Source organism: Trichomonas vaginalis, chromosome VI (assembly GCF_026262505.1).
Source record: "Trichomonas vaginalis G3 chromosome VI, whole genome shotgun sequence".
Classification (NCBI taxonomy): domain Eukaryota; phylum Parabasalia; order Trichomonadida; family Trichomonadidae; genus Trichomonas; species Trichomonas vaginalis.
In genome coordinates, this window is record NC_067208.1 from 9,283,642 (window position 1) to 9,309,621 (window position 25,980).

General features: G+C 28.7%; 10 protein-coding genes and 3 pseudogenes across 13 annotated transcripts, besides 2 other annotated features; 7 read left to right on the plus strand and 6 right to left on the minus strand.

Annotated features, from left to right (window-relative positions):
- Positions 1-671: 671 nt before the first annotated feature.
- Positions 672-1,139: a mobile genetic element.
- A 6-nt stretch (positions 1,140-1,145) lies between these two features.
- Positions 1,146-1,819, plus strand: TVAGG3_0833520 (annotated as a pseudogene). The gene has a single exon. A coding segment is annotated over exon 1 (674 nt).
- A 49-nt stretch (positions 1,820-1,868) lies between these two features.
- TVAGG3_0833530 (uncharacterized protein) lies at positions 1,869-2,383 on the plus strand (the record flags this gene model as incomplete). The annotated part of the gene is made up of 1 exon (XM_051248569.1): positions 1,869-2,383. A coding segment is annotated over one exon (515 nt), but the record flags the coding sequence as incomplete, so codon positions are not given.
- A 1,206-nt stretch (positions 2,384-3,589) lies between these two features.
- On the plus strand, positions 3,590-4,369 carry TVAGG3_0833540 (DNA/RNA polymerase superfamily; the record flags this gene model as incomplete). The annotated part of the gene is made up of 1 exon (XM_051248570.1): positions 3,590-4,369. One exon carries the CDS (start codon positions 3,590-3,592, stop codon positions 4,367-4,369), a length of 780 nt encoding a protein of 259 aa, XP_051084045.1.
- A 2,053-nt stretch (positions 4,370-6,422) lies between these two features.
- Positions 6,423-25,980: part of a mobile genetic element that runs on past the window's edge.
- Positions 6,602-7,158, plus strand: TVAGG3_0833560 (annotated as a pseudogene). The gene has a single exon. A coding segment is annotated over exon 1 (557 nt).
- TVAGG3_0833570 (uncharacterized protein) lies at positions 8,017-8,313 on the plus strand (the record flags this gene model as incomplete). The annotated part of the gene is made up of 1 exon (XM_051248571.1): positions 8,017-8,313. The coding sequence occupies one exon, from the start codon at positions 8,017-8,019 to the stop codon at positions 8,311-8,313; it is 297 nt and encodes a 98-aa protein (XP_051084046.1).
- On the minus strand, positions 8,769-9,176 carry TVAGG3_0833580 (uncharacterized protein; the record flags this gene model as incomplete). The annotated part of the gene is made up of 1 exon (XM_051248572.1): positions 8,769-9,176. One exon carries the CDS (start codon positions 9,174-9,176, stop codon positions 8,769-8,771), a length of 408 nt encoding a protein of 135 aa, XP_051084047.1.
- Positions 10,481-11,038, minus strand: TVAGG3_0833590 (organellar and viral DNA polymerase type B; the record flags this gene model as incomplete). The annotated part of the gene is made up of 1 exon (XM_051248573.1): positions 10,481-11,038. One exon carries the CDS (start codon positions 11,036-11,038, stop codon positions 10,481-10,483), a length of 558 nt encoding a protein of 185 aa, XP_051084048.1.
- Positions 12,341-12,797, minus strand: TVAGG3_0833600 (annotated as a pseudogene). The gene has a single exon. A coding segment is annotated over exon 1 (457 nt).
- TVAGG3_0833610 (uncharacterized protein) lies at positions 13,644-14,845 on the minus strand (the record flags this gene model as incomplete). Its single annotated transcript, XM_051248574.1, has 1 exon — positions 13,644-14,845. A coding segment is annotated over one exon (1,202 nt), but the record flags the coding sequence as incomplete, so codon positions are not given.
- TVAGG3_0833620 (uncharacterized protein) lies at positions 15,111-15,683 on the minus strand (the record flags this gene model as incomplete). Its single annotated transcript, XM_051248575.1, has 1 exon — positions 15,111-15,683. One exon carries the CDS (start codon positions 15,681-15,683, stop codon positions 15,111-15,113), a length of 573 nt encoding a protein of 190 aa, XP_051084050.1.
- TVAGG3_0833630 (uncharacterized protein) lies at positions 17,807-18,391 on the plus strand (the record flags this gene model as incomplete). Its single annotated transcript, XM_051248576.1, has 1 exon — positions 17,807-18,391. The coding sequence occupies one exon, from the start codon at positions 17,807-17,809 to the stop codon at positions 18,389-18,391; it is 585 nt and encodes a 194-aa protein (XP_051084051.1).
- Positions 20,257-20,784, minus strand: TVAGG3_0833640 (ribonuclease inhibitor domain-containing protein; the record flags this gene model as incomplete). Its single annotated transcript, XM_001298588.1, has 1 exon — positions 20,257-20,784. The coding sequence occupies one exon, from the start codon at positions 20,782-20,784 to the stop codon at positions 20,257-20,259; it is 528 nt and encodes a 175-aa protein (XP_001298589.1).
- TVAGG3_0833650 (antigen BSP-related family) lies at positions 21,944-23,820 on the plus strand (the record flags this gene model as incomplete). Its single annotated transcript, XM_001298587.2, has 1 exon — positions 21,944-23,820. A coding segment is annotated over one exon (1,877 nt), but the record flags the coding sequence as incomplete, so codon positions are not given.

A 25,980-nucleotide genomic window follows, 5' to 3' on the forward strand; every position in this document is an offset into this window, starting at 1 on the left:
TATTTTTTTATTCTTACATAAATGACCCAACAAGTAAAACCAGATAAAATAGATTATCGAATTTTAGAGGATGGTGTTCCTGTTTATATTCAAAGATTTAAAGGGAAGCAATATTATAGAATTGTTAATCCTGAATACATAAAACATTTATTTAAAAAGGAAGACTGTGAATTATTAAACGTTAATGAATATGAAACCAATAAATCAAAATTGAAATATAAATATATTGGAAGTGATGAAAGATGCAAAGATAAAGATAAAGTTTATACAGTTTCATATAATGAATGGAAAACCAATAAGATAAGAAAACATTTAGGAGATTATGGGAAATGTTCTGAATTCTTTAAATCTAGTATATACGAGAGAGTAAAAGAAATTAGAAATAATTATTTTCATGAATAAAAGATTCACTACCATAATGAAATAAAAAATAAACACATTAAAAAATTAACATTAATTTTAAAATAATTATTTTTTATCTTTTATAAAAGAAGCTATATATAGATGATGTCAGATATTCCGCGATTAATTAAACATTGTTTAAATCCTGAATGGAATCAATGGAGTCATAATCAAAGACCTCATAAACGAGAAGAAGAAATTAGATATAATTATTTTCATGAATGAAAGATTCACTACCATAATGAAATAAAAGATGAAAATTCATGTCTTACATTTTTGAATAATTTATTTTTAATTCGTATGAAATGAGCGTCAAAACTAACGACGTGAAAACATTAGGATTCACAAACGAGGAAATAAAGGATATATTAGATGAGATGTGTTATGAAGTTAGTAAATATTATTTAAGAAATTGTCAAAAATTTGCCGAGTTATTAAATGATTTAGATTATGATGGAAAAATGAATAAAGATGATGTTATAAATTTCTTATATCCTACATCTGAAGAAGAAAAACCTAAAGAACCTGATGTTTTCCCTGAATATTATGAAGAACGGATTAAAGATGATGAATACGATGAAATGAAATTGAAAGACTGGAAAAAATAAGAGATGAAATAGATGAAAAAATTAAGGAATTAAGAGAAGTTGAAAAATATAATGAAAATGAAGTAGAGGGTTTAATGAATATCCCAGCTTCAGAATCAGAAGTTCAGAAATCTCATGAAGAAAGATATAAAAATTATGTCTCAGAATCAACACAAAATTTATTAGATGGTGAAATAGACGAAACACTTTCAGAAGAAGGTACTAAATTTATTCGTAAACATAAGTTACAATTTATTGATAATGAAGAATACCCTTGTATCTTACTTTCACCACCTTTAGATTCCGAAAAATTCAAAAAAGCTCTTAAAAACGTGACATATGCAACTAATACGATTAAGAAAGAAGATCATGATATTTACACAAATTATTATTTAAATAAATGCACAGGTGTTGATAAAGTTTTTGATTTATTAGATAAAATATCAAAAGAAACCATTGGAACATATAAAATTTTGTGTGATTGTGGTTTCATTATTGAAGATACCAATAATGTTTCATATGAAAGAACAGCACCGAAGGAAGACGAAGTTGAAAGGTCTATACCATTCGTTATTAAGAATATAAAAGATATGAAAACTTATAAACATTATATTTATTCATTTATTTCAGAAAAAATGGAAGCAACCCATAAAACATCTTCTCATCATTTTATAGCTATTCATACATTCCTTTTCAAAGTTGTGAAATTAAATAAGACAGGAATTAGATTTAATGTATCAGGGTACGCATTCTTGAGTAAATTAAAATGTATTCGTCACGTCGCAGATGATAAAAATTTATGTGTTCTTAATTCATTTTATGGGCTTTAAAAAATAAACTTTATTTTTATTTATTTTTTAATTTTTTATTCTTACATAAATGAACAAAAACGGAACCGCTAAAATGAATGATAATCAAATTAGAGCAGAAGGTAGAAGGTTATTTAAACGCTTCTATAACATTCCTGATGGTGTTAATCCTAAAACTCGTAGAAGCTATTTAAATGAAGCAATAGATGCATATGAAGGGTTTGACATTTCATCAGAAAGTGAGAGATTAGCGAGAATGTTAAATGTTAATATTGATTTCTATTATTGTGATCCTCAACCAGAAGACGTGGACATAAATAAGGTAGACTTTCCATTAGTGGAATCAATAATGATAGATCCAGAATTTGAAACAGTAAATATTTTATTAACACAGAGTCCATGTGGAAAACTTCACGCTGACAGAATAACAGACGTTGAAGCACTCACCGGCTATAGAGTTTGTCCATATTGTAAAGAAGAAGTTTATTCTATCCGTGATGATCCAGAAAGGAAAAACCAAAGAAGATTTTTAAAGCATTGTGAGAAATGTAAAGAAAATAATGGAAGATTAATTCAAGACGTTCAGTTGCAAAAGACACAGCAACCATATGCACCACATATTACGAAACAGAAGATATATCAGTGGTTATTAGCTCATAATTTGCAGAAATATTATAAACCGACAAGATATTATATTACTTTTGACTTCGAAACATTAGAGACTAAAGAAGAATTACAACTTTCTGAGTGTGCAACTTTGAACGCTTACTTAAAACCATTCATGGTATCATCAACGGTTAAATTAAATGATAAAACATATACGAGGAATTTTTGCTTAACTTCGAGTGATTCTTTTATTTCTGATTGGATTGAGTTTTTATTTTCAACCTGTTCATTAGTTGCTAAATCAAATATTGAACAATACAATGAATTAATGAAGTCGCAAACGGACCAAACGGCGGGGACTTTGTCTCATACATTAAATGAAAAACAGAAGGAAGCATTTAAAGAACTTCTAGATGAGGAATTCAATAAAGTGAATATCATAGGTTTTAATTCGGGAAAGTTTGATTTAAATTTAATTCTTCGTGATTTAAACACTGCAAAATGGAAAATAAAATCAATGCTGGGTTCATCTTCACAATTTAAGCAAATCATTGTAAAGAAAACAAACGTTCCATATGAATTGAGATTTATTGACATCAGAAATTATATAGCGGGTGGAACATTAGACCAATTCACTCAAGATTTCGGAAATAATAAATCACGTGTTAAATCCTTTTTCCCTTATCAATTCATCACGTGGGAAAATTACGAAGAAGAATTATATAAAGAGGAACCATTCACTCAAGATTCATTTTATTCAGCATTAACCAAGAAACTATATCAGATAGTGATTATCAAATATATCTCAATGATGCTAAAAACTTTAAGAATAGATTAGAATATTTTATTCATTATTGCAATAAAGATGTTGAAATTATGATTGACCCAATTGATAAAATTATTGAAGAAACATTTGTTTATAAAATTGACATGCTTCATAATCTTTCTTTATCATCGAATGCTTCAATGATTCGTTACGCTTTAGCATATAAAGACTTTAATCCTAATGAAAAATATCCTGAGGAAGAGATAGAATCAAGTTTTGAATTAACGAAAAAGTATTGGAAATATAAAATTGAATCATATAAGAAACAAGATGAAAAAGCAGAAAGGGATACTAAAAATAATGTTTCAATGGATGATTTTCAATACTATCACGATTTAATCCTTTCATCTAAATGCAAAATGTGTGGTAAAGCGTTTACATATGCAAATAAACCAACATTGGATAGAATCGATAATGAAAAACCACATACCAAAGAAAATTGTCAGTTAATGTGTTGTTATTGCAATGTCGTGAAATCAAATAAAGATGAAGATGTTCAACGTTTAAGAATCAATTTAAGAAATTATGCATTAAAAAATAATTTACCAATGACTTTAGATTCAGTTGAAGCTTATCACATTCTCCGTAATGGAATTACTGGTGGTTTATCAAATGTTCAACATAGAGTAAATCTTAAAGGAATCACGCACATTAATAAACTTTCATATAATCCAGAAACTAAAACTGTATCAAATGAGGACACCACCAACATCATGACTCATTTCGTTGGAGTTGACTTTAATTCATTATATCCTTCATCATTTTCATCTAATCCTCATGATTTCATTCAATATACTGACCATAAAATGTATATGCCGGGAAGATTGAATGGTGTTATCATTTGTGATACAGCAACAAAGAAAGCAAAAGCACTGGGAATAATTAAGAAGAAAAATACTTTATTCGTGGCTGAAGTAAAGGGTCACATTGATGAAAAATACATTAATGATTACATAAACTTTTTACCGATAATAAGAAACTTAGATATTATCACAGATGAAAAAACAATTGGCAGTTTTATGTATAATTACATGAAATCAAACAATCTACCAGTTGACCAGAAACAGAGGAAATTAACTCAGTTAGCATCAACATACAACCAATATCAACCATTTTCTTCTTATTATCTTGGTATCTAATCGACAGATTTCATTTTATCATCGATGATATTCAATCAATTTTAACATTTACGAAAAACACTTGTTTTAATGAATTTGCGAACAAATTTATGAACGAAAGACAAAAGGCTGAATTAGAAGGAAATAAAGGAAAAAGTTTATTTTGCAAGATTTCACTTAATGGATCATATGGTTACGATGCAATGAATACACAAAATTACGCAAAGACTAAAATAATGAATGCACAGAAGGCACGCGTTGCATGTATGTCAAATAAGTTTAAAAACATAAGAGAAATAGGTGAAGATACATATCAAGTGATGCTTAAAGATAGATTTTATAGATGTGATACATGTTTACAAGAGGCATTCTTCACTTTAGATAATGCTAAATACTGGTATTTGTTTTCATTTATGATTTTATGTATAAATGCATGGATGTTAATCGTTTTCATTTCATTGAAGGTGATACTGATTCATCTTATTGGGCAATCGCTGGCGACCCAAATCTTCCTAACACTCAAGCATTTCAAGCAATTGTTACCGATAAACAATTTTATGATAAAAACATTTTCAAATTCGCACCATTTGATTTCTTCTGTTTTGATGAGAAATTTAAACCTAAATTAAAGAATAAAGCTGAAGAAAAAGCACATGAGAAAAATTATTGGGTTTAGCAATTGAGAAACAAGGTGATAACATGGTTGCTTTATGTCCTAAGTGTTATACATCATTCAACGGTTCAATTGATGGAAGTGATTTTAAAAAGATTGCACAAAAAATGAAGGGTGTTAGTTTAAGACAAAATAAGCAATTAACACCTAAAAAATATTTGGATATAATAAATGATAAAGTGATATTTGATGGTCAGAATATTAATTTACAACTTAAAAACGGGTCAATGACTCGCTTAACAATCGGTAAGACTGCATTAACAGGAGCACACACTAAGGCTGTATGTTGTGAAAATGGATGTTGTATGCCATTTATTTAATACAATTTAAAATTTTATTTTAATGAAATGCCACAGAAGAGACAAAAGGAACCAAATCGATTTAACTTTCAGATTCCAAATAATCAACCACAACGAATTTTTTAAATCCCATCACAGCATCAACAGCAACAACAACCGCCACCATTTGATACCGTTTTAGAAGAAGGAACCGTTAATGATGGGATTCAATATGTAAATAATGGTTTTGATACTATGATTCAAAGAGGTGGGCACCCTTAAAACATTGATTTTATTTTTATATAAATGGATAACGTAGATTTAAAAATTTTAATTGATGATTTAGTACTTAATCAAAATTTTCTTATTATTATGAATTAAAATCATATCTCCAAAAATATGATAACAATATAACGGGTGATGATATGGAATATTATTATCCATATTATAAAAATGAAATTTTGAAATATCATGATAGAATAATTTCTAAAATTAAAGACAAAATTAAAAATAATGAATATTCAAAGGAAAAACTAAATCACAACTTAAACAGTTGAAAGATTTCAAAAATAAAGTATTAACAGAAGAAGATATTGATGAATTATATAATTTATATAATCCTGAGCCGCAAAAGCCAAAGCCGAGGTCTAAAGTAGCAAATGTTCAACAGCCAAAGGAACAAAAACAAAAGATGCAAAACGCCCAGGTCCTTCAGACCATAAATGAAGCACAAGCTTTAATTTATGATTCATTAGTTAAACCATATTCAGCCCGACTTTTAAATGAAGATCAACTTTTGGAATTCATCCTTCAACATAAACTCGAAGCGGGAAAGTATATCAAACCTTTATATACAGCATATTTAAAACAAATGAATAGAATACATCCAGAATTAATGAAGGAAGGAATGAAATCCAAAATCAAAGCAGATAAAATTAAACCACTTGCAACACCAAAACCTCCAACGACAGTACCGCCTCCTCCTTCAGTTAATCCTTCATCATTCACTTTATTATATCCATTTCAAACATTAAAGAAGCAAAAAGATTTTAAAAAGGATTTCAAAATATTAAATAAACCAATTGACCCAAAAATTCAACCATTAAAGGAAAAATTTAGTCGCCCTTCATTTGCTCCATATCCATATTCATACGAAATAGATCATTTAGAATATTCAAAAGGAAACGTTACTTATTTATTTGCCATTAACATTAACACTAGATATTTATATTGCATTCCGGTGAAAGGGAAAACAGAACAGGAAACAAGAAGAGCTATACAATACTTACTAGATCATGAAAGAGTAGATAATATAAGGGGTGATGGTGATAAAGGATTTCAGGCAACTATGACTCATTATTTCCCACAAATTAATTTTTTCTTTTCATCCTCTCCATATACGTTTCATAATAAAATAGTTGATGCGGTAATGAGAACTCTTAGAGATGCGTTAGGGGTTAACGGTCAGATATACTGGGATGGAAATCATGACTCCATATACAACAGTTAGTATATTATTATAATAATACATGGCATAGAACTATAAACATGAAACCAGTGGAAATGAAAAATGATATTTCAAAAGAATGGGAATATATTAAAAGCAAATGGAAAGGTTGAATGATGTTAAACGTGAACAAATTAATTCGGGGCTCATGAATTTTAAACAAGGGGATAAAGTTTTGATTCATCTCGATTATGGAAAAACTAATAAATCAATGACAAAAAGAAGACGAAGATTTTACACAATAGCTGAATTTGTTAGATATATTAACGGTAATGTATTAGTTGAAGTTGACAATAAATTAATAGAAATTCCAATTTATTTTATTACTCCATTATATTTAAATAATATTTAATTTTTTTATTTCGTAAGAAATGAGTGACAACAAAGCAGTCAAGAGTCCTGATTTAATTAAGATTCAGAGTCCTGACGATGAATATAAAAAGAAACTAAACAGAATTAAATCAAAAATATGCTATTACAAAAAGAAGCCGCAATGCAGTGGGGTTGATGTCCATAAAACTAATGGAACTGAAAACGATGAAGAAATAATCGAAAAATTAGAAACTTATCGTTCATCCTTAAACTGGGTGAAGCAAAAATAAAAGAATTTAATAGAATAAATAAATTGATTGGAAGAGATGAATTTAATAAAGATGAATTTTTAAACTCAATCCAATTTTAATTTTTTCAGTGCTACCATGTTACCATGTGCTACCAGGTTAATTAACTTCTCTGAAAAAATGAGACAACATGACATTTTGACAACATAGGAAATATGATGCAGTCCAAAAATAACGTTAGTTTTATTTTTTTCAACTTTTTATTTTGTATGTAAGAACAGAAATGTCAGTCGAAGCAAAAACATTCACGAACAAATCTAATGGTGAAACATTCACAAAAGGCACTTATAATGGTATTGAAGTCTTACGTAGAGACAAGGATGGTTACATTAATGCAACAAATATGTGCCAACAGTTTAGGAAAGACTTTAGAAAGTTGTTGGAAAATAAGTCCTGGGAAGAGTATTATAAGGCATTTTGTGAAGAATATAGCAACCGCCGGAATTCAGACGGTTGCTTTTTATACAAAATTCATGCAGGAATTTCCTGATGAAATCAAACAGGTTAGAGGAACGTATGTAGACCCAAGACTTATAAACTATATAGCAATGTGGGCTTCTCCAAAATATTGCATAGCAGTTGGAAAAATTATGGACTCCATAGACAAGAAAGTTCATGAGAAATTAGATGAAGAAGAACTCGAAGATACAGTAGAGAATGCAAAACATTTGTTTGAAGAAGAAGTTAGAAAAATGTGCAAAAAACAATTAGAACATGAACGTGAGATATATTATGGTTATAGAGATTCTCCATACGAACTAGACCAATGGGAACAAGAAGATTTAAAGAGAGAATTTAGAGAATATGAACTCGCTAAGATAGCATTAGAAACTGCAGAAAAGAAGTTAAAAGTTTGGGGTCGTTTTGTAAAAAAATATTGTGAGTAAATGAACCATTTATTTTTGTCATAAACGACCAAAAATATATTTTATCGTTAATGGTTTCAGGTTATTCAATAATTAATTATTTTTGAAGAACTGAAGGTGTTACCATGTTACCATGTGCTACCAGGTTATTTAACTTCTCTGAAAAAATGAGACAACATGACATTTTGACAACAACACAGGAGGAAGGCACTTATGAATTATTTTTGAAGAACTGAAGGTGCTACCATGTTACCATGTGCTACCAGGTTATTTAACTTCTCTGAAAAAATGAGACAACATGACATTTTGACAACAACACAGGAGGAAGGCACTTATGAATTATTTTTGAAGAACTGAAGGTGCTACCATGTTACCATGTGCTACCAGGTTATTTAACTTCTCTGAAAAAATGAGACAACATGACATTTAGACAACAACGGAGGAGGATTAATGCAAAAATAAATTCAAATCATACTTTATAAAGCTTCATTTACAGGTATTTCATCGTCAGTAAATGAATCCTCATTATCGTTTGGTTCAACCTGTTTATATAATCCTTTCATTTCTTCTTTCAAAACATAACACCATGTTTGTTTATCGTCTATTCTTCTATGTTTCCTATCACATTTATCCTTAATGCTCATTTGAAAGTTTTTGTCTTTCATGTCTGATGATTTGCAGAATAGAGCATTTTTACACGTCATACCTGCACATAATTCATCATAATGTGTATTTATCCATACATCTAAAGGATTTGTTGATAATTCAATTAAATCTTGTTTGGCTTCAGTCATCGGTATGATTCGTACATTAAATGATGAAAGGTCGTAATTGATAAAATATGTTAAAAGGTTATCATAAAATTCCTTAGTGCATGAATCCATTAAATTCTTGAAGTAATCAAATTGACCCTTGAATTTACCATTAACTCTTAAAACTACGTATCTTCTGTCTCCAACTTCAATTTTGACAGGGTAGACGTTTTGTCATGATTTCATCGTAATGAGTGTAAATGACCCAAAAATAATGTTTACGTTAATGGTGAGATTTCACCTAATTTTTCACCTCTTTTCACCCTCTTGCGATTTTCGTACGGAATCTCTTCTCTCGGTTTTCGGAGGGAAGCAATCATATGAGGAAATTCTTCTAAAAGTTCTTTTGTCTGTTGGTTTTCAAACCAATGATATGCTTGCTTTGTAGAACGAAGAGCATTCATTATACTTTGCATTTGGTACATGTCATCTTTGACCGAACGAATGAGGCGAAGTTGTTTGTTATATTGTATGTACTCGTATTCTTCATTTATGGCTTCATGAACGATAGCAGTTGTTGTGTTCTCTGATGTTGACATTTCTGTCATTTCATACAAAATAAAAATAATTTTAAAACTAACTTTATTTTTTCTGACTTTCACAAAAGACCAAAAATAAACGCTTTACATGTATTTTTCAGCAACTTCGTCAAATAATTTTATAGCTTTATCTATCTCATCTACTTCAAACGTTTCTTTACCTTTCATGGGAGCACCATACCTTTTCTCAAACTTTTCAAGTAGTTCTGTTTCTGCAGCTCTCATATCATTAACGAACCAACCTTGACTCTATTGACTGTACTGTCATATCTTTGAGTTATATTATATGTTCTTCCTATCTTATATCTCTTTGTATTGAAGTCCTTCGGTTTCTGAACGATGTAAAGTAAGCCTTCACTGCAACGTTCCGTATCGAATGAACCATAAGTTATGAAGTTATATCCAACAACTGGGTCTAACCATAACAAAACTATTGGTATAAGACTTTTGTCAATGAGATATGCTGTAGTTCCATAGAATCTTACCGATATCATAAGCTCAGGATTTCTTGTCAAAATTTTCTGAGTTGAAGCATTTCTAACCCAGTCGTTTGTTTTCTTTCCAGATGGAGATATAATGTCTGACAAAGAATATTTGTTGTATTTCTTTGAGTATCTTACGTTTAAATCACCTATTCTAACCACTTTGGTGTCATTGTCTATCTTTCTAACTGTTTCAAACTCAATGTTTGTCATTACTGTCTTTACATACAAAATAAAAATAAAACTAACTTTATTTTTCTAACTAATGAAATTCATTATTTTTGTTGCTGAATTCAATAAAAATATATTTTAGGTGAAGAGGTGAGATTTCACCTAATTTTTCACCCCAGTTATTTTATAAGCGTTTTACATGAATTGTACGATGTATATTTGAAATTCTAAACAATTTCGTAGCTTCTATTTCTTCTGTCAGTATGTCAAAAGTTTTAACAATGCCGAAAGTTTCTTTATACTTCTTCTTGACGTCAGATAGAAGGAAATCGTCAGCTGTTGGATAGTTTTTGTTCAGAAATGCTAACATGTCCATTTTATCTTCTGCTGGTTTCTCTACTTCTTTCTTTAAGTCAGCATAGTCGTTTCTCATACGTTCTATCTCTTTGACGGAGTAGTTATATTTCCTCATTGCTGCTTTACATTTTGAACATTGCGGATTCATTTTTGCGTTATACATTGAAATTTGACCTGCTAGAACAACTAAGGCGTCAATGGTTTTCTTTAACTCAAAAGTTGTTGGTTTTATTTGTCCATTCCATATTTTACATCTTTTATCTTTATCTCTTATCTGCCATACACATTCAGCAACTAATGAAACAAAGTTGTCGTAGGTCTTAAATTCTTCAGATTTATATATGTCAGAGATGTTCTTATATACCATGTCGCAATCTTTGTCCATAACTTTATGGTTGCAATGAAAACCAAGGAATTCATAGTTTACTTTACGTATGAACTTCTTTATTTCTACTGAATCAGTTGGTTTCACTTCTATTTCATCGAATTCAGGAATAGTTAGTTTTTGCTGCTGAATTTCAGGCAATTTGGGTAAATGGTCAATAATGTCCTGTATGTCATAAAGATACTGTTCATTTGTTTCATCTTTCGCACTACAGTCTAAATTACTTGTTAAAAGTTCTTGCTTAATTCTTTGTATTTCTGTCTCAAAAGTATATGAAGAAGGAATAAAGCTTTTCATCTCTACCAACATTGACGTAGGATTCATAACTAAAGAGTTTGGTGCTGTAGTTGTGGACAGAGTCCCGCCGTTCGTGGCTTGAATTGTTGTTGTGCCGATTGTTGAAATCATATCTTTTATACAAAATCAAAAATAAAAATAAAACTAACTTTATTTTTTCTATCTTAAGGAAATTCATGAAAATTCACGAGAAAGCAAAAGCAATCTGAGCCGCTAAGCGGTGAGAAAACAGGTGAAAAAGGAGGTGAAATCTCACCTCTTCACCTAAAATATATTTTTGTCTGATTTACACTCATTACGATGAAGTCATGACAAAGCATATACGATGAAACCATTAACGTAAACATTTACGATGAAATCATTAACGTAAACATTTATTTCCTGTGTTGTTGTCAAAATGTCATGTTGTCTCATTTTTTCAGAGAAGTTAAATAACCTGGTAGCACATGGTAACATGGTAGCACCTTCAGTTCTTCAAAAATAATTCATAAGTGCCTTCCTCCTGTGTTGTTGTCAAAATGTCATGTTGTCTCATTTTTTCAGAGAAGTTAAATAACCTGGTAGCACATGGTAACATGGTAGCACCTTCAGTTCTTCAAAATAATTCATAAGTGCCTTCCTCCTGTGTTGTTGTCAAAATGTCATGTTGTCTCATTTTTTCAGAGAAGTTAAATAACCTGGTAGCACATGGTAACATGGTAACACCTTCAGTTCTTCAAAAATAATTAATTATTGAATAACCTGAAACCATTAACGATAAATATATTTTTGGTCGTTTATGACAAAAATAAATGGTTCATTTACTCACAATATTTTTTTACAAAACGACCCCAAACTTTTAACTTCTTTTCTGCAGTTTCTAATGCTATCTTAGCGAGTTCATATTCTCTAAATTCTCTCTTTAAATCTTCTTGTTCCCATTGGTCTAGTTCGTATGGAGAATCTCTATAACCATAATATATCTCACGTTCATGTTCTAATTGTTTTTTGCACATTTTTCTAACTTCTTCTTCAAACAAATGTTTTGCATTCTCTACTGTATCTTCGAGTTCTTCTTCATCTAATTTCTCATGAACTTTCTTGTCTATGGAGTCCATAATTTTTCCAACTGCTATGCAATATTTTGGAGAAGCCCACATTGCTATATAGTTTATAAGTCTTGGGTCTACATACGTTCCTCTAACCTGTTTGATTTCATCAGGAATTCCTGCATGAATTTTGTATAAAAAGCAACCGTCTGAATTCCGGCGGTTGCTATATTCTTCACAAAATGCTTATAATACTCTTCCCAGGACTTATTTTCCAACAACTTTCTAAAGTCTTTCCTAAACTGTTGGCACATATTTGTTGCATTAATGTAACCATCCTTGTCTCTACGTAAGACTTCAATACCATTATAAGTGCCTTTTGTGAATGTTTCACCATTAGATTTGTTCGTGAATGTTTTTGCTTCGACTGACATTTCTGTTCTTACATACAAAATAAAAAGTTGAAAAAATAAAACTAACGTTATTTTTGGACTGCATCATATTTCCTATGTTGTCAAAATGTCATGTTGTCTCATTTTTTCAGAGAAGTTAATTAACCTGGTAGCACATGGTAACATGGTAGCACTGAAAAAATTAAATTTGGATTGAGTTTAAAAATTCATCTTTATTAAATTCATCTCTTCCAATCAATTTATTTATTCTATTAAATTCTTTTATTTTTGCTTCACCCAGTTTAAGGATTGAACGATAAGTTTCTAATTTTTCGATTATTTCTTCATCGTTTTCAGTTCCATTAGTTTTATGGACATCAACCCCACTGCATTGCGGCTTCTTTTTGTAATAGCATATTTTTGATTTAATTCTGTTTAGTTTCTTTTTATATTCATCGTCAGGACTCTGAATCTTAATTAAATCAGGACTCTTGACTGCTTTGTTGTCACTCATTTCTTACGAAATAAAAAAATTAAATATTATTTAAATATAATGGAGTAATAAAATAAATTGGAATTTCTATTAATTTATTGTCAACTTCAACTAATACATTACCGTTAATATATCTAACAAATTCAGCTATTGTGTAAAATCTTCGTCTTCTTTTTGTCATTGATTTATTAGTTTTTCCATAATCGAGATGAATCAAAACTTTATCCCCTTGTTTAAAATTCATGAGCCCCGAATTAATTTGTTCACGTTTAACATCATTCAACCTTTCCATTTGCTTTCTAATATATTCCCATTCTTTTGAAATATCATTTTTCATTTCCACTGGTTTCATGTTTATAGTTCTATGCCATGTATTATTATAATAATATACTAACTGTTGTATGATGGAGTCATGATTTCCATCCCAGTATATCTGACCGTTAACCCCTAACGCATCTCTAAGAGTTCTCATTACCGCATCAACTATTTTATTATGAAACGTATATGGAGAGGATGAAAAGAAAAAATTAATTTGTGGGAAATAATGAGTCATAGTTGCCTGAAATCCTTTATCACCATCACCCCTTATATTATCTACTCTTTCATGATCTAGTAAGTATTGTATAGCTCTTCTTGTTTCCTGTTCTGTTTTCCCTTTCACCGGAATGCAATATAAATATCTAGTGTTAATGTTAATGGCAAATAAATAAGTAACGTTTCCTTTTGAATATTCTAAATGATCTATTTCGTATGAATATGGATATGGAGCAAATGAAGGGCGACTAAATTTTTCCTTTAATGGTTGAATTTTTGGGTCAATTGGTTTATTTAATATTTTGAAATCCTTTTTAAAATCTTTTTGCTTCTTTAATGTTTGAAATGGATATAATAAAGTGAATGATGAAGGATTAACTGAAGGAGGAGGCGGTACTGTCGTTGGAGGTTTTGGTGTTGCAAGTGGTTTAATTTTATCTGCTTTGATTTTGGATTTCATTCCTTCCTTCATTAATTCTGGATGTATTCTATTCATTTGTTTTAAATATGCTGTATATAAAGGTTTGATATACTTTCCCGCTTCGAGTTTATGTTGAAGGATGAATTCCAAAAGTTGATCTTCATTTAAAAGTCGGGCTGAATATGGTTTAACTAATGAATCATAAATTAAAGCTTGTGCTTCATTTATGGTCTGAAGGACCTGGGCGTTTTGCATCTTTTGTTTTTGTTCCTTTGGCTGTTGAACATTTGCTACTTTAGACCTCGGCTTTGGCTTTTGCGGCTCAGGATTATATAAATTATATAATTCATCAATATCTTCTTCTGTTAATACTTTATTTTTGAAATCTTTCAACTGTTTAAGTTGTGATTTAGTTTTTTCCTTTGAATATTCATTATTTTTAATTTTGTCTTTAATTTTAGAAATTATTCTATCATGATATTTCAAAATTTCATTTTTATAATATGGATAATAATATTCCATATCATCACCCGTTATATTGTTATCATATTTTTGGAGATATGATTTTAATTCATAATAATTAAGAAAATTTTGATTAAGTACTAAATCATCAATTAAAATTTTTAAATCTACGTTATCCATTTATATAAAAATAAAATCAATGTTTTAAGGGTGCCCACCTCTTTGAATCATAGTATCAAAACCATTATTTACATATTGAATCCCATCATTAACGGTTCCTTCTTCTAAAACGGTATCAAATGGTGGCGGTTGTTGTTGCTGTTGATGCTGTGATGGGATTTAAAAAATTCGTTGTGGTTGATTATTTGGAATCTGAAAGTTAAATCGATTTGGTTCCTTTTGTCTCTTCTGTGGCATTTCATTAAGAATAAAATTTTAAATTGTATTAAATAAATGGCATACAACATCCATTTTCACAACATACAGCCTTAGTGTGTGCTCCTGTTAATGCAGTCTTACCGATTGTTAAGCGAGTCATTGACCCATTTTTAAGTTGTAAATTAATATTCTGACCATCAAATATCACTTTATCATTTATTATATCCAAATATTTTTTAGGTGTTAATTGCTTATTTTGTCTTAAACTAACACCCTTCATTTTTTGTGCAATCTTTTTAAAATCACTTCCATCAATTGAACCGTTGAATGATGTATAACACTTAGGACATAAAGCAACCATGTTATCACCTTGTTTCTCAATTGCTAAACCCAATAATTTTTTCTCATGTGCTTTTTCTTCAGCTTTATTCTTTAATTTAGGTTTAAATTTCTCATCAAAACAGAAGAAATCAAATGGTGCGAATTTGAAAATGTTTTTATCATAAAATTGTTTATCGGTAACAATTGCTTGAAATGCTTGAGTGTTAGGAAGATTTGGGTCGCCAGCGATTGCCCAATAAGATGAATCAGTATCACCTTCAATGAAATGAAAACGATTAACATCCATGCATTTATACATAAAATCATAAATGAAAACTAAATACCAGTATTTAGCATTATTTAAAGTGAAGAATGCCTCTTGTAAACATGTATCACATCTATAAAATCTATCTTTGAGCATCACTTGATATGTATCTTCACCTATTTCTCTTATGTTTTTAAACTTATTTGACATACATGCAACGCGTGCCTTCTGTGCATTCATTATTTTAGTCTTTGCGTAATTTTGTGTATTCATTGCATCGTAACCATATGATCCATTAAGTGAAATCTTGCAAAATAAACTTTTTCCTTTATTTCCTTCTAATTCAGCCTTTTGTCTTTCGTTCATAAATTTGTTCGCAAATTCATTAAAACAAGTGTTTTTAGTAAATGTTAAAATTGATTGAATATCATCAATGATAAAATTAAACCTGGCGATTAGATACCATAGATAATAAGAAGAAAATGGTTGATATTGGTTGTATGTTGATGCTAACTGAGTTAATTTCCTCTGTTTCTGGTCAACTGGTAGATTGTTTGATTTCATGTAATTATACATAAAACTGCCAATTGTTTTTTCATCTGTGATAATATCTAAGTTTCTTATTATCGGTAAAAAGTTTATGTAATCATTAATGTATTTTTCATCAATGTGACCCTTTACTTCAGCCACGAATAAAGTATTTTTCTTCTTAATTATTCCCAGTGCTTTTGCTTTCTTTGTTGCTGTATCACAAATGATAACACCATTCAATCTTCCCGGCATATACATTTTATGGTCAGTATATTGAATGAAGTCATGAGGATTAGATGAAAATGATGAAGGATATAATGAATTAAAGTCAACTCCAACGAAATGAGTCATGATGTTAGTGGTGTCCTCATTTGATACAGTTTTAGTTTCTGGATTATATGAAAGTTTATTAATGTGCGTGATTCCTTTAAGATTTACTCTATGTTGAACATTTGATAAACCACCAGTAATTCCATTACGGAGAATGTGATAAGCTTCAACTGAATCTAAAGTCATTGGTAAATTATTTTTTAATGCATAATTTCTTAAATTGATTCTTAAACGTTGAACATCTTCATCTTTATTTGATTTCACAACATTGCAATAACAACACATTAACTGACAATTTTCTTTGGTATGTGGTTCTTCATTATCGATTCTATCCAATGTTGGTTTATTTGCATATGTAAACGCTTTACCACACATTTTGCATTTAGATGAAAGGATTAAATCGTGATAGTATTGAAAATCATCCATTGAAACATTATTTTTAGTATCCCTTTCTGCTTTTTCATCTTGTTTCTTATATGATTCAATTTTATATTTCCAATACTTTTTCGTTAATTCAAAACTTGATTCTATCTCTTCCTCAGGATAGTTTTCATTAGGATTAAAGTCTTTATATGCTAAAGCGTAACGAATCATTGATGCATTCGATGATAAAGAAAGATTATGAAGCATGTCAATTTTATAAACAAATGTTTCTTCAATAATTTTATCAATTGGGTCAATCATAATTTCAACATCTTTATTGCAATAATGAATAAAATATTCTAATCTATTCTTAAAGTTTTTAGCATCATTGAGATATATTTGATAATCACTATCTGATATAGTTTCTTGGGTTAATGCTGAATAAAATGAATCTTGAGTGAATGGTTCCTCTTTATATAATTCTTCTTCGTAATTTTCCCACGTGATGAATTAATCATGATGTTAAAATAGGTAATTTTGCATTTTGTAACATGGAATCATTAGAAGAAGTAGAAATCAATGCAAAAGAAATACCAGCATATTGTTTCTACAATTGTTCAAAACTATCAAAAGTTACACTTTCAAATATAGTTGAAAGTATTCAGTATCAAGCATTTTCATATACAAAACTCAAACAAATAGATTTGCCTTTGTCATTAAAGAATATATTTAGGCCATTTCTTTTATGTCCTATCAGAAGAATCCGTTTCGAATCTAACAAGAATCATCCAAATTTCATCATCACTAGACATGAGTTCATCCGTGTGAAAGAAAACAATGAAAAAGAATTGTTGTTTATTTATGGAAAAACTAAAAACAAGATTATAAATATTTCAGAGGGAATCAAGAGTATTGGAATTGGATCAATATCAGTTGCAAGTCGAAACAGTTATATGGTAAATCTTCCAAATTCGATTGAAAAATTAACCTTCTTTGAAAGTGAAGATTATTCAAATTTAATTCCAGTTCTTTGTTATAGTGGTAATAGTATAATTAATGTTGCATTTGGTAAAACTGATTCCCCAGATATTGAATTTCATTCAGTGACATATCCTGAGTATTACGTTGATTATATCGAAGTAATAAAAGACAGTTGTAAATCAAATGTTACTGAAGAAAATTGTACAGATGATCAAATTATAACAATTGAAGAAACAAAATCGGAAGATTCATTGCATAGTTTAGAGATTGCATTGATTATAATATCTCTTTTGTTCATTGCATCTCTTATCATTCTTCTTTATACAATTTACTTATACGTGAAGAGAGATGATGAAGATGAATCAAATACATTACCAGATATGAAGATTGAAGAAACAGCAATAATAAACACTAATGAAACTGTTGGCTTCACATATGATAATCCACTTTTTTCAAAATCACAATATGAAGATGATCCATTCAAAAGTGATTTTGATGAACACGAAGATAAGAAAGAAAATGATAACTTTCTCGGCAAAGATTTGGAAGAATATTAAATATTATTCTTAGATTTGTTTTGACCGTAAAAAAATAAATGTTTAAATATAATTTGTTGAATGTTTAATAAAATTTAAGAAAAAAAAGGAAATATATAACAAACCTTGTTAGGTGATTAAATCACTCTCGGCTGAAAAGAATAGATTCTCATATGTATACAATTGTTTTTCTTGTTTAACCGCAACTGCTTTTTCAAGTTTCATTTTCGGAATTGGCGATGATTTTTCTGTTTTTTCTTTTCATTTGATTTTTCTTCTTTGTTAGATTTTTCATTTTGAGATTTATATTCACTTGTTAATTTATGCAAAAGATATTGATAATAAATAATAAAAGATATCACTGCAACAGTTAGCATTATGAATATTATAAGAAATGCTAATTCTGCTTTGTATTTTCCGCTTTGTTTGTACAAATTATTGTTATCAACCAAAGAATTATTATTAATAATAATTTCACTATCAAAACAATCACCTTCATTATCAATTGTTTCATTGACATATGTTTCATTTTCTGTTGTTGTATTCTCTTCAGCAGCAAAGCAATCACGATTACGAATTTGTGTACTAAACTCCTCATATGCATAATTATAAACATTACTGGAATAAAATGAATATGATGTAGCTAATTGATATGAATATGACTCAAAAGTAACAGAACGACTTTTATGATAAGTATAACTTTTAGTAGGTTGAAATCCGCTGAGTCGTGCAGTCATAGTTATTGGTGTTCCATAAAAACCGATTGAACCTGATCCTTCTTTGCATAATAATATGTCATAAGTATTATATTTGAAAAACGTTGATGTGTGTAAACAATTATCAATTGATGGTGGTATAACAAGAACTTTCGTATTTAAGGTAGCAAACGATTCAATAGATTCTGAATCAATTCCTTGAACAGATTCACTCATTCTTACTAATGATATATTGTTTCCATATAATGATATCAAAGAATTAGATTTCTTCAATAATACTTCTGTTTCTGTGATATATAATGTCGAATGATCATCGGAAATTATTATTACTAAATCTTTGCAGCCGAAGAAAGCGTTACTTCCAATCTTAAGTATTTTATTTGTGATTGTAAAAGATCTAAGACCACTTAATGCGAATGCTTGCGATGGAACTTCATATAGATAATCATTGAATGAAATTGAAGTCAATTTTGAACAATTCAAAAATGCTTTATCATCTAATTTAACATGTGAAAAATGTGGACTCAAAATGACTTCTTCTAAAGAAACACAATTACCAAAACAGCCATAAGGTACACTGAATACATTTGGAATATCTATTCTTTTTATTAGTGAACAGCCAACAAATGCACTTGGTCCTACAAGATTAATTTTGTTGAGAAAGTCTACATTTTGTAATTTGGAACAGTTTTCAAAGCAATAACTATTAACTGATGAAATAATAGAATTACAAACGATTTCTTTGAGATTAATGCATTCTTTGAAGCAACATCTTCCAAAACTACGAATGGATGTTGATTGAAATGTTATTTTTTCGATGTTTTTGCAGTATGCAAATCCATATTCGATTGATCTTACTGATTCAGGAATGACAAGTTCTTTTGTTGTGCATGATGGAAGACATGATATAAGAATTTGTTTGTCTTTACTGTATAATATTGGATATTCAAACCAAAAATCATAAATTTGATCAAAATTAATTTCATTCAAACTGTCAGCTCCTGTAAAAATGGATAAATCAATATAATCATATCCAATTGTAAGTTTTTTAAGTTTGTTACATCCCGAAAATGCATTAATTATTTCTGAATTTAGTAATGAATCGCCGTTTTCTGAATAATATATAGAATTTACAACAATTTCTTCAATGCTTGTATTTGAAAATGAATTTTACCTAATACTAACACTACCTAATTCTATCTTACCAGCAAGTCCTGAATTACAAAATGCAAACTCGTCAATTGTTGAACATAATAACAAATTAATGCTCTGTAGATTCTTGCATCCATAAAAGCAATATGATGAGATATGAAATACTTTATTAAGTTGAACTTTTTTAAAATTTGAATATGCAAAAATTGTTTTTATTGTTTGCACGTTATCATCGAAATCTATTTCTTCTATATTAGGAAACATTTCTGAGAACCTTTGGATCGAAGGCGTTGAAGTTATTTCCGAAAAAATTAATTTTTTGATATTTCGGTATTTGAAGAAATATCTACCTGGGATATAGCTTTCAGGATCTTTTATTTCCATATTTTGAATGCCTTTATGCGTAATAGTTTGGAAAACTTTAAAACTATACAAGTTATTAAAACAATTAACTATAACAAGAGATTTTCCTGTATCATATTGAAGAATATCAGTAACAGAATAAATCTCATGTTGGATATTTTCGAAAGTCAAAGCTGTTAACATAATGTTTAGGACTTTTTGATTATCACAAATAATTGAATACTTGGGTTATTGAATTGATCTGAATTTGCGATAAAAATAGAAGACCAGGAAGCTCTCAATTTTTAAAAAATGTCTTGGAAAAGGTATATTATAAAGGATATATATCATATTATATAATTTCAAATTTTCATTGAGCTGCTAATGGTCAATACCTAGATATTTAGGGCTCTTTGAATTATCACAAAAAATTGAATAAATGGGTTATTGAATTGATCTGAATTTGAGATTAAAATATATGCGGTATTGAAACTTAAAAAAATAACTATCAATTAACAAAATTGAGGGGAAAAAACTTTCAATGAAGAATAAAATACAGTCAAACAGCTTTTTTTTCTTTAAATCATTAGAATCTTTAACACTTTCAACGAATATGCAAGATTTTGATCCGAAATCTAATTGAAAACAATATTAAAAATCTCTGAAATTAGTTTAAAATAAGAAAATATAGCAAATTGGATGTTTTCAAATTCTATCCTGAAACAAGAATTGGAATTCAGATCATAAATTATTCAACTTTGATCTGACTTTCAATGGAAAAGTTTGCAATGATCAAATCTAGTCATTTAAGTATCGATAAATTTCATATGTATAGTTTGGAATTTTTAACTTTAAAAAATTGTAAAATCAAATTCAATGAGAGGTCTCAAAATCGAAAATTCAGAAAATATAACATACATATAAATTTGAATCTTATCAGTAAAAAAAATTTCGGATTTCAATTTTGAATCATTTTCAGTTCTTGTTAATAATCTTGTTAAGCTTTTGATTTATTCTTTGAATCCTCCTAGTAACTTTCCTTTTGAAATATTTTGACAGATATGGTTTTCATTCAAAATACATTTTGTGAAATGATATCACGCTTTTTTGGCGAAGTTTATTGACAAAAGCCTTAATCCTTCAATCATCAATAACTAAACAAGATGATTTCTTAGTGATATCATCTAATAGCGATTTTTCTTATGATTCTTCAGATTTAAGAATTCATGACGGATTGACTAGTAATTCTGTTACTAAGATCAAGGTTACAGAAGAAGTGTCTATGATAATGCCTTTTACAGGCCTAAATATTGTCACATTATTTGATTTATCGCAGTCAAACGTAGAATACATTCCATCATTTATGTTTCAAAACTGCTACAACTTAGAAGAAGTTATACTAGGTCCATCAACAATAACAATGTATATATCAACGTTTGAAAATTCTGCAATTTCTAAAATAAATTTAGAATACATAAAAAATATACATGACAATGCATTTTTTGGATGCAAAAACATTAAACATGTTGATATTCAAAATGTTACAATGTTTGGATCTTATTGTTTTTCTGAATCTGGTCTAATCGATTTTAAATTCATACAAGATGTCAATGAAGTGGCAGAAGGTATGTTTCAACATTGTGTTGATTTGGAAACAGTAACATTAATGCCTAGAATTGGAATTATTGAGGGCAACGCTTTTTATCAGTGTATTAAACTTCGAAATATTGATAGTTTATATCATATAACTAGAATTGGACATAACGCCTTCGAATATACATCATTAACACAAATAGAAAATAATGAAATATTAGAATTGGATTATAATGCATTTTCTAATATTGTCACATTGCAAAGTGCAATTTTCAGAACAATTCAAACAAATTGTGAAACATTTTTGAACTGTATCAACTTAAAGACTATTGAAATTAAAGAAGCATATTATGTTGATTTGGGATATAACTTTTATAATTGTCTTTCACTGGAATCATTTAAATCTGGACAGGCTCGTGTAATAGCAGATTATGATTTTGCAAATTGTCGTAATTTGGTTACCTTTGATGTACCATTTGTTGCTTTGTTATTGAAATGTTGTTTCAAAAACTGCAAACCATTGACTCATTTTGATTATAATCCTGATTATTTTTATTCTGCAGCATTTCAAGGATGTTCTAAGTTAGAAACCGTTAAATTTTTACACTATGGAAATTTTTATTTAAACACAAAGAAATCGTTATTAGGGTCTTATCGTCCCATTCTATCTCCTATTACTGAATATGTATTTTCAGAATGTACTAGCTTGAAAATTATAGATACTGATTATGGAGAAAAAGGTATGTTTGCAAATTGTTTCTCATTGACTGAAGTTAATTTTTATGGGAAATCATTAAGTTATGGTGCTTTCCTTAATTGTATTAATCTAAAAACCATTAGATTTTTAAATGATCAATATAGTGGTCCATTTAAAGGTGATTCAATTCCATGTAATTGTTTCTATGGATGTGTTAATTTAGAAGAAATTAACTTACCAGAAACTGTAAAAACTATTGAAAATTCTGCATTTTACAACACTTCCCTTAAGAATGGAATTGACCTCAAAAATGTTCAAAATATAAAACCAGATTCGTTCTCGTACTCAAAGGTGTCATCATTAAAGATTTCAAAAGAGGTAAATATAAATAAGAATTTGTATACACTTGAACATTGTGATGAATTAAAAGAGATAATATTTGCTGGTCAAGGATCGATTCCGTTGGCACTCTTGAAAAACTGTCCAAAGTTCAGCACTTTGAAGTTGAGTGACAAATTTACATATCAAAATGGAATTGTTAGAAGAATTGATTCACAATCAGGAAATTCGATTGTGACTTATAATATATCATATGAATCAACTGAAATAATTATTCCAGATGATATTAAAAATATCGCATTTGCAGCTTTCTTATGTTCAAACTTAATTAAATCAATAAAAATTAATCATGATGTTAAAATAGGTAATTTTGCATTTTGTAACATGGAATCATTAGAAGAAGTAGAAATCAATGCAAAAGAAATACCAGCATATTGTTTCTACAATTGTTCAAAACTATCAAAAGTTACACTTTCAAATATAGTTGAAAGTATTCAGTATCAAGCATTTTCATATACAAAACTCAAACAAATAGATTTGCCTTTGTCATTAAAGAATATATTTAGGCCATTTCTTTTATGTCCTATCAGAAGAATCCGTTTCGAATCTAACAAGAGTAGTATATGAGTGCGGGTTGTGTGACTTTTTTTGTTACATCTATATATAGACGATACATTAAAATATAAATCATAGTATTATATGTGGAAGTGTTGTGTACGTAGTATATGTGGAAGGATTGTGTACCTTTTTTTGTTACATCTATATATAGACGATGCATTAAAATATAAACCATTAAAAAATTAACATTAATTTTAAAATAATTTATTTTTTATCTTTTATAAAAGAAGTTATATATAGATGATGTCAGATATTCCGCGATTAATTAAACATTGTTTAAATCCTGAATGGGTTAAACTTCAATTTAAAAATGAAGATTGTGAATTATTAAATGAATATGAAAGCCAAAATAAGCTAATGAGGTATAAATATAATGATAAAGAATATTTAATTTCATGGAATCAATGGAGTCATAATCAAAGACCTCATAAACGAGAAGAAGAAATTGAAAATAATGAAATGGAAATCATTGATGACATTAAAGAGGATGGAATTCCTAAATTTTGTAGAAAAACCTTTAGAACTAAGTTAGGAGCATATAAACGTAGAGTATTAAATCCTGAATATCTTAAACATCAATTTAAAAAGGAAGATTGTGAATTATTAAACGCTAATGAATATGAAAATGCTAAATCAAAACTGAGATATAAATATATTGGAAGTGATGAAAGGTGTAAAGATAAAGATAAAGTTTATTCAGTTTCATATAATAACTGGCACACGTTAGGGATAAGAAAACATTTAGGAGATTATGGTAAAAGTTCCGAATTCTTCAAATCTAGTATGTACGAGAGAATAAAAGAAATTAGAAATAATTATTTTCATGAATGAAAGATTCACTACCATAATGAAATAAAAAATAATTTTAAAAAATAAAACTTAAAAATTCATGTCTTACATTTTTGAATAATTTATTTTTTAATTTGTATGAAAATGAGTGTCAAAACTAACGACGTTAAAAAATTGGAATTCACAAATGAGGAAATAAAGGATATATTAGAGGAGGCGGTTATGAAGTTAATAAATATTATTTAAGAAATTGTCAAAAATTCGCGGAGTTTTTAAATGATTTGATTATGATGAAAAATGAATAAAGATGATGTTATAAATTTCTTATATCCCACATCTGAAGAAGAAAAACCTAAAGAACCTGATGTTTTCCCTGAATATTATGAAGAACGGATTAAAGATGATGAATATGATGAAATTGAAAGACTGGAAAAAATAAGAGATGAAATAGATGAAAAAATTAAGGAATTAAGAGAAGTTGAAAAATATAATGAGAATGAAGTAGAGGGTTTAATGAATATCCCAGCTTCAGAATCAGAAGTTCAAAAATCTCATGAAGAAAGATATAAAAATTATTCTCAGAATCTAACAAAAATTTATTAGATGGTGAAATAGAAAACACTTTCAGAAGAAGGCACAAAATTTATTCATAAACATAAGTTACAATTTATTGACGATGGAGATTATCCATGTATATTACTTTCACCTCCTCTTGATTCTGAAAAATTCAAAAAAGCACTGAAAAATGTAACATATGCAACAAATACGATTAAGAAAGAAGACCATGATATTTACACAAATTATTATTTAAATAAATGTACAGGTGTTGATAAAGTTTTTGATTTGTTAGATAAAATATCAAAAGAAACAATTGGTACATATAAAATTTTATGCGATTGTGGTTTCATTATTGAAGATACTAATAATGTTTCATATGAAAGAACAGCACCGAAGGAAGACGAAGTTGAAAGGTCTATACCATTCGTTATTAAGAATATAAAAGATATGAAAACTTATAAACATTATATTTATTCATTTATTTCAGAAAAAATGGAAGCAACCCATAAAACATCATCTCATCATTTTATAGCTATTCATACATTCCTTTTCAAAGTTGTGAAATTAAATAAGACAGGAATTAGATTTAATGTATCAGGGTACGCATTCTTGAGTAAATTAAAATGTATTCGTCACGTCGCAGATGATAAAAATTTATGTGTTCTTAATTCATTTTATGGACTTTAGCCCTGGACTTTAAAAAAAATAAACTTTATTTTTATTTATTTTTTAATTTTTTATTCTTACATAAATGAACAAAAACGGAACAGCTAAAATGAATGATAATCAAATAGAGCAGAAGGTAG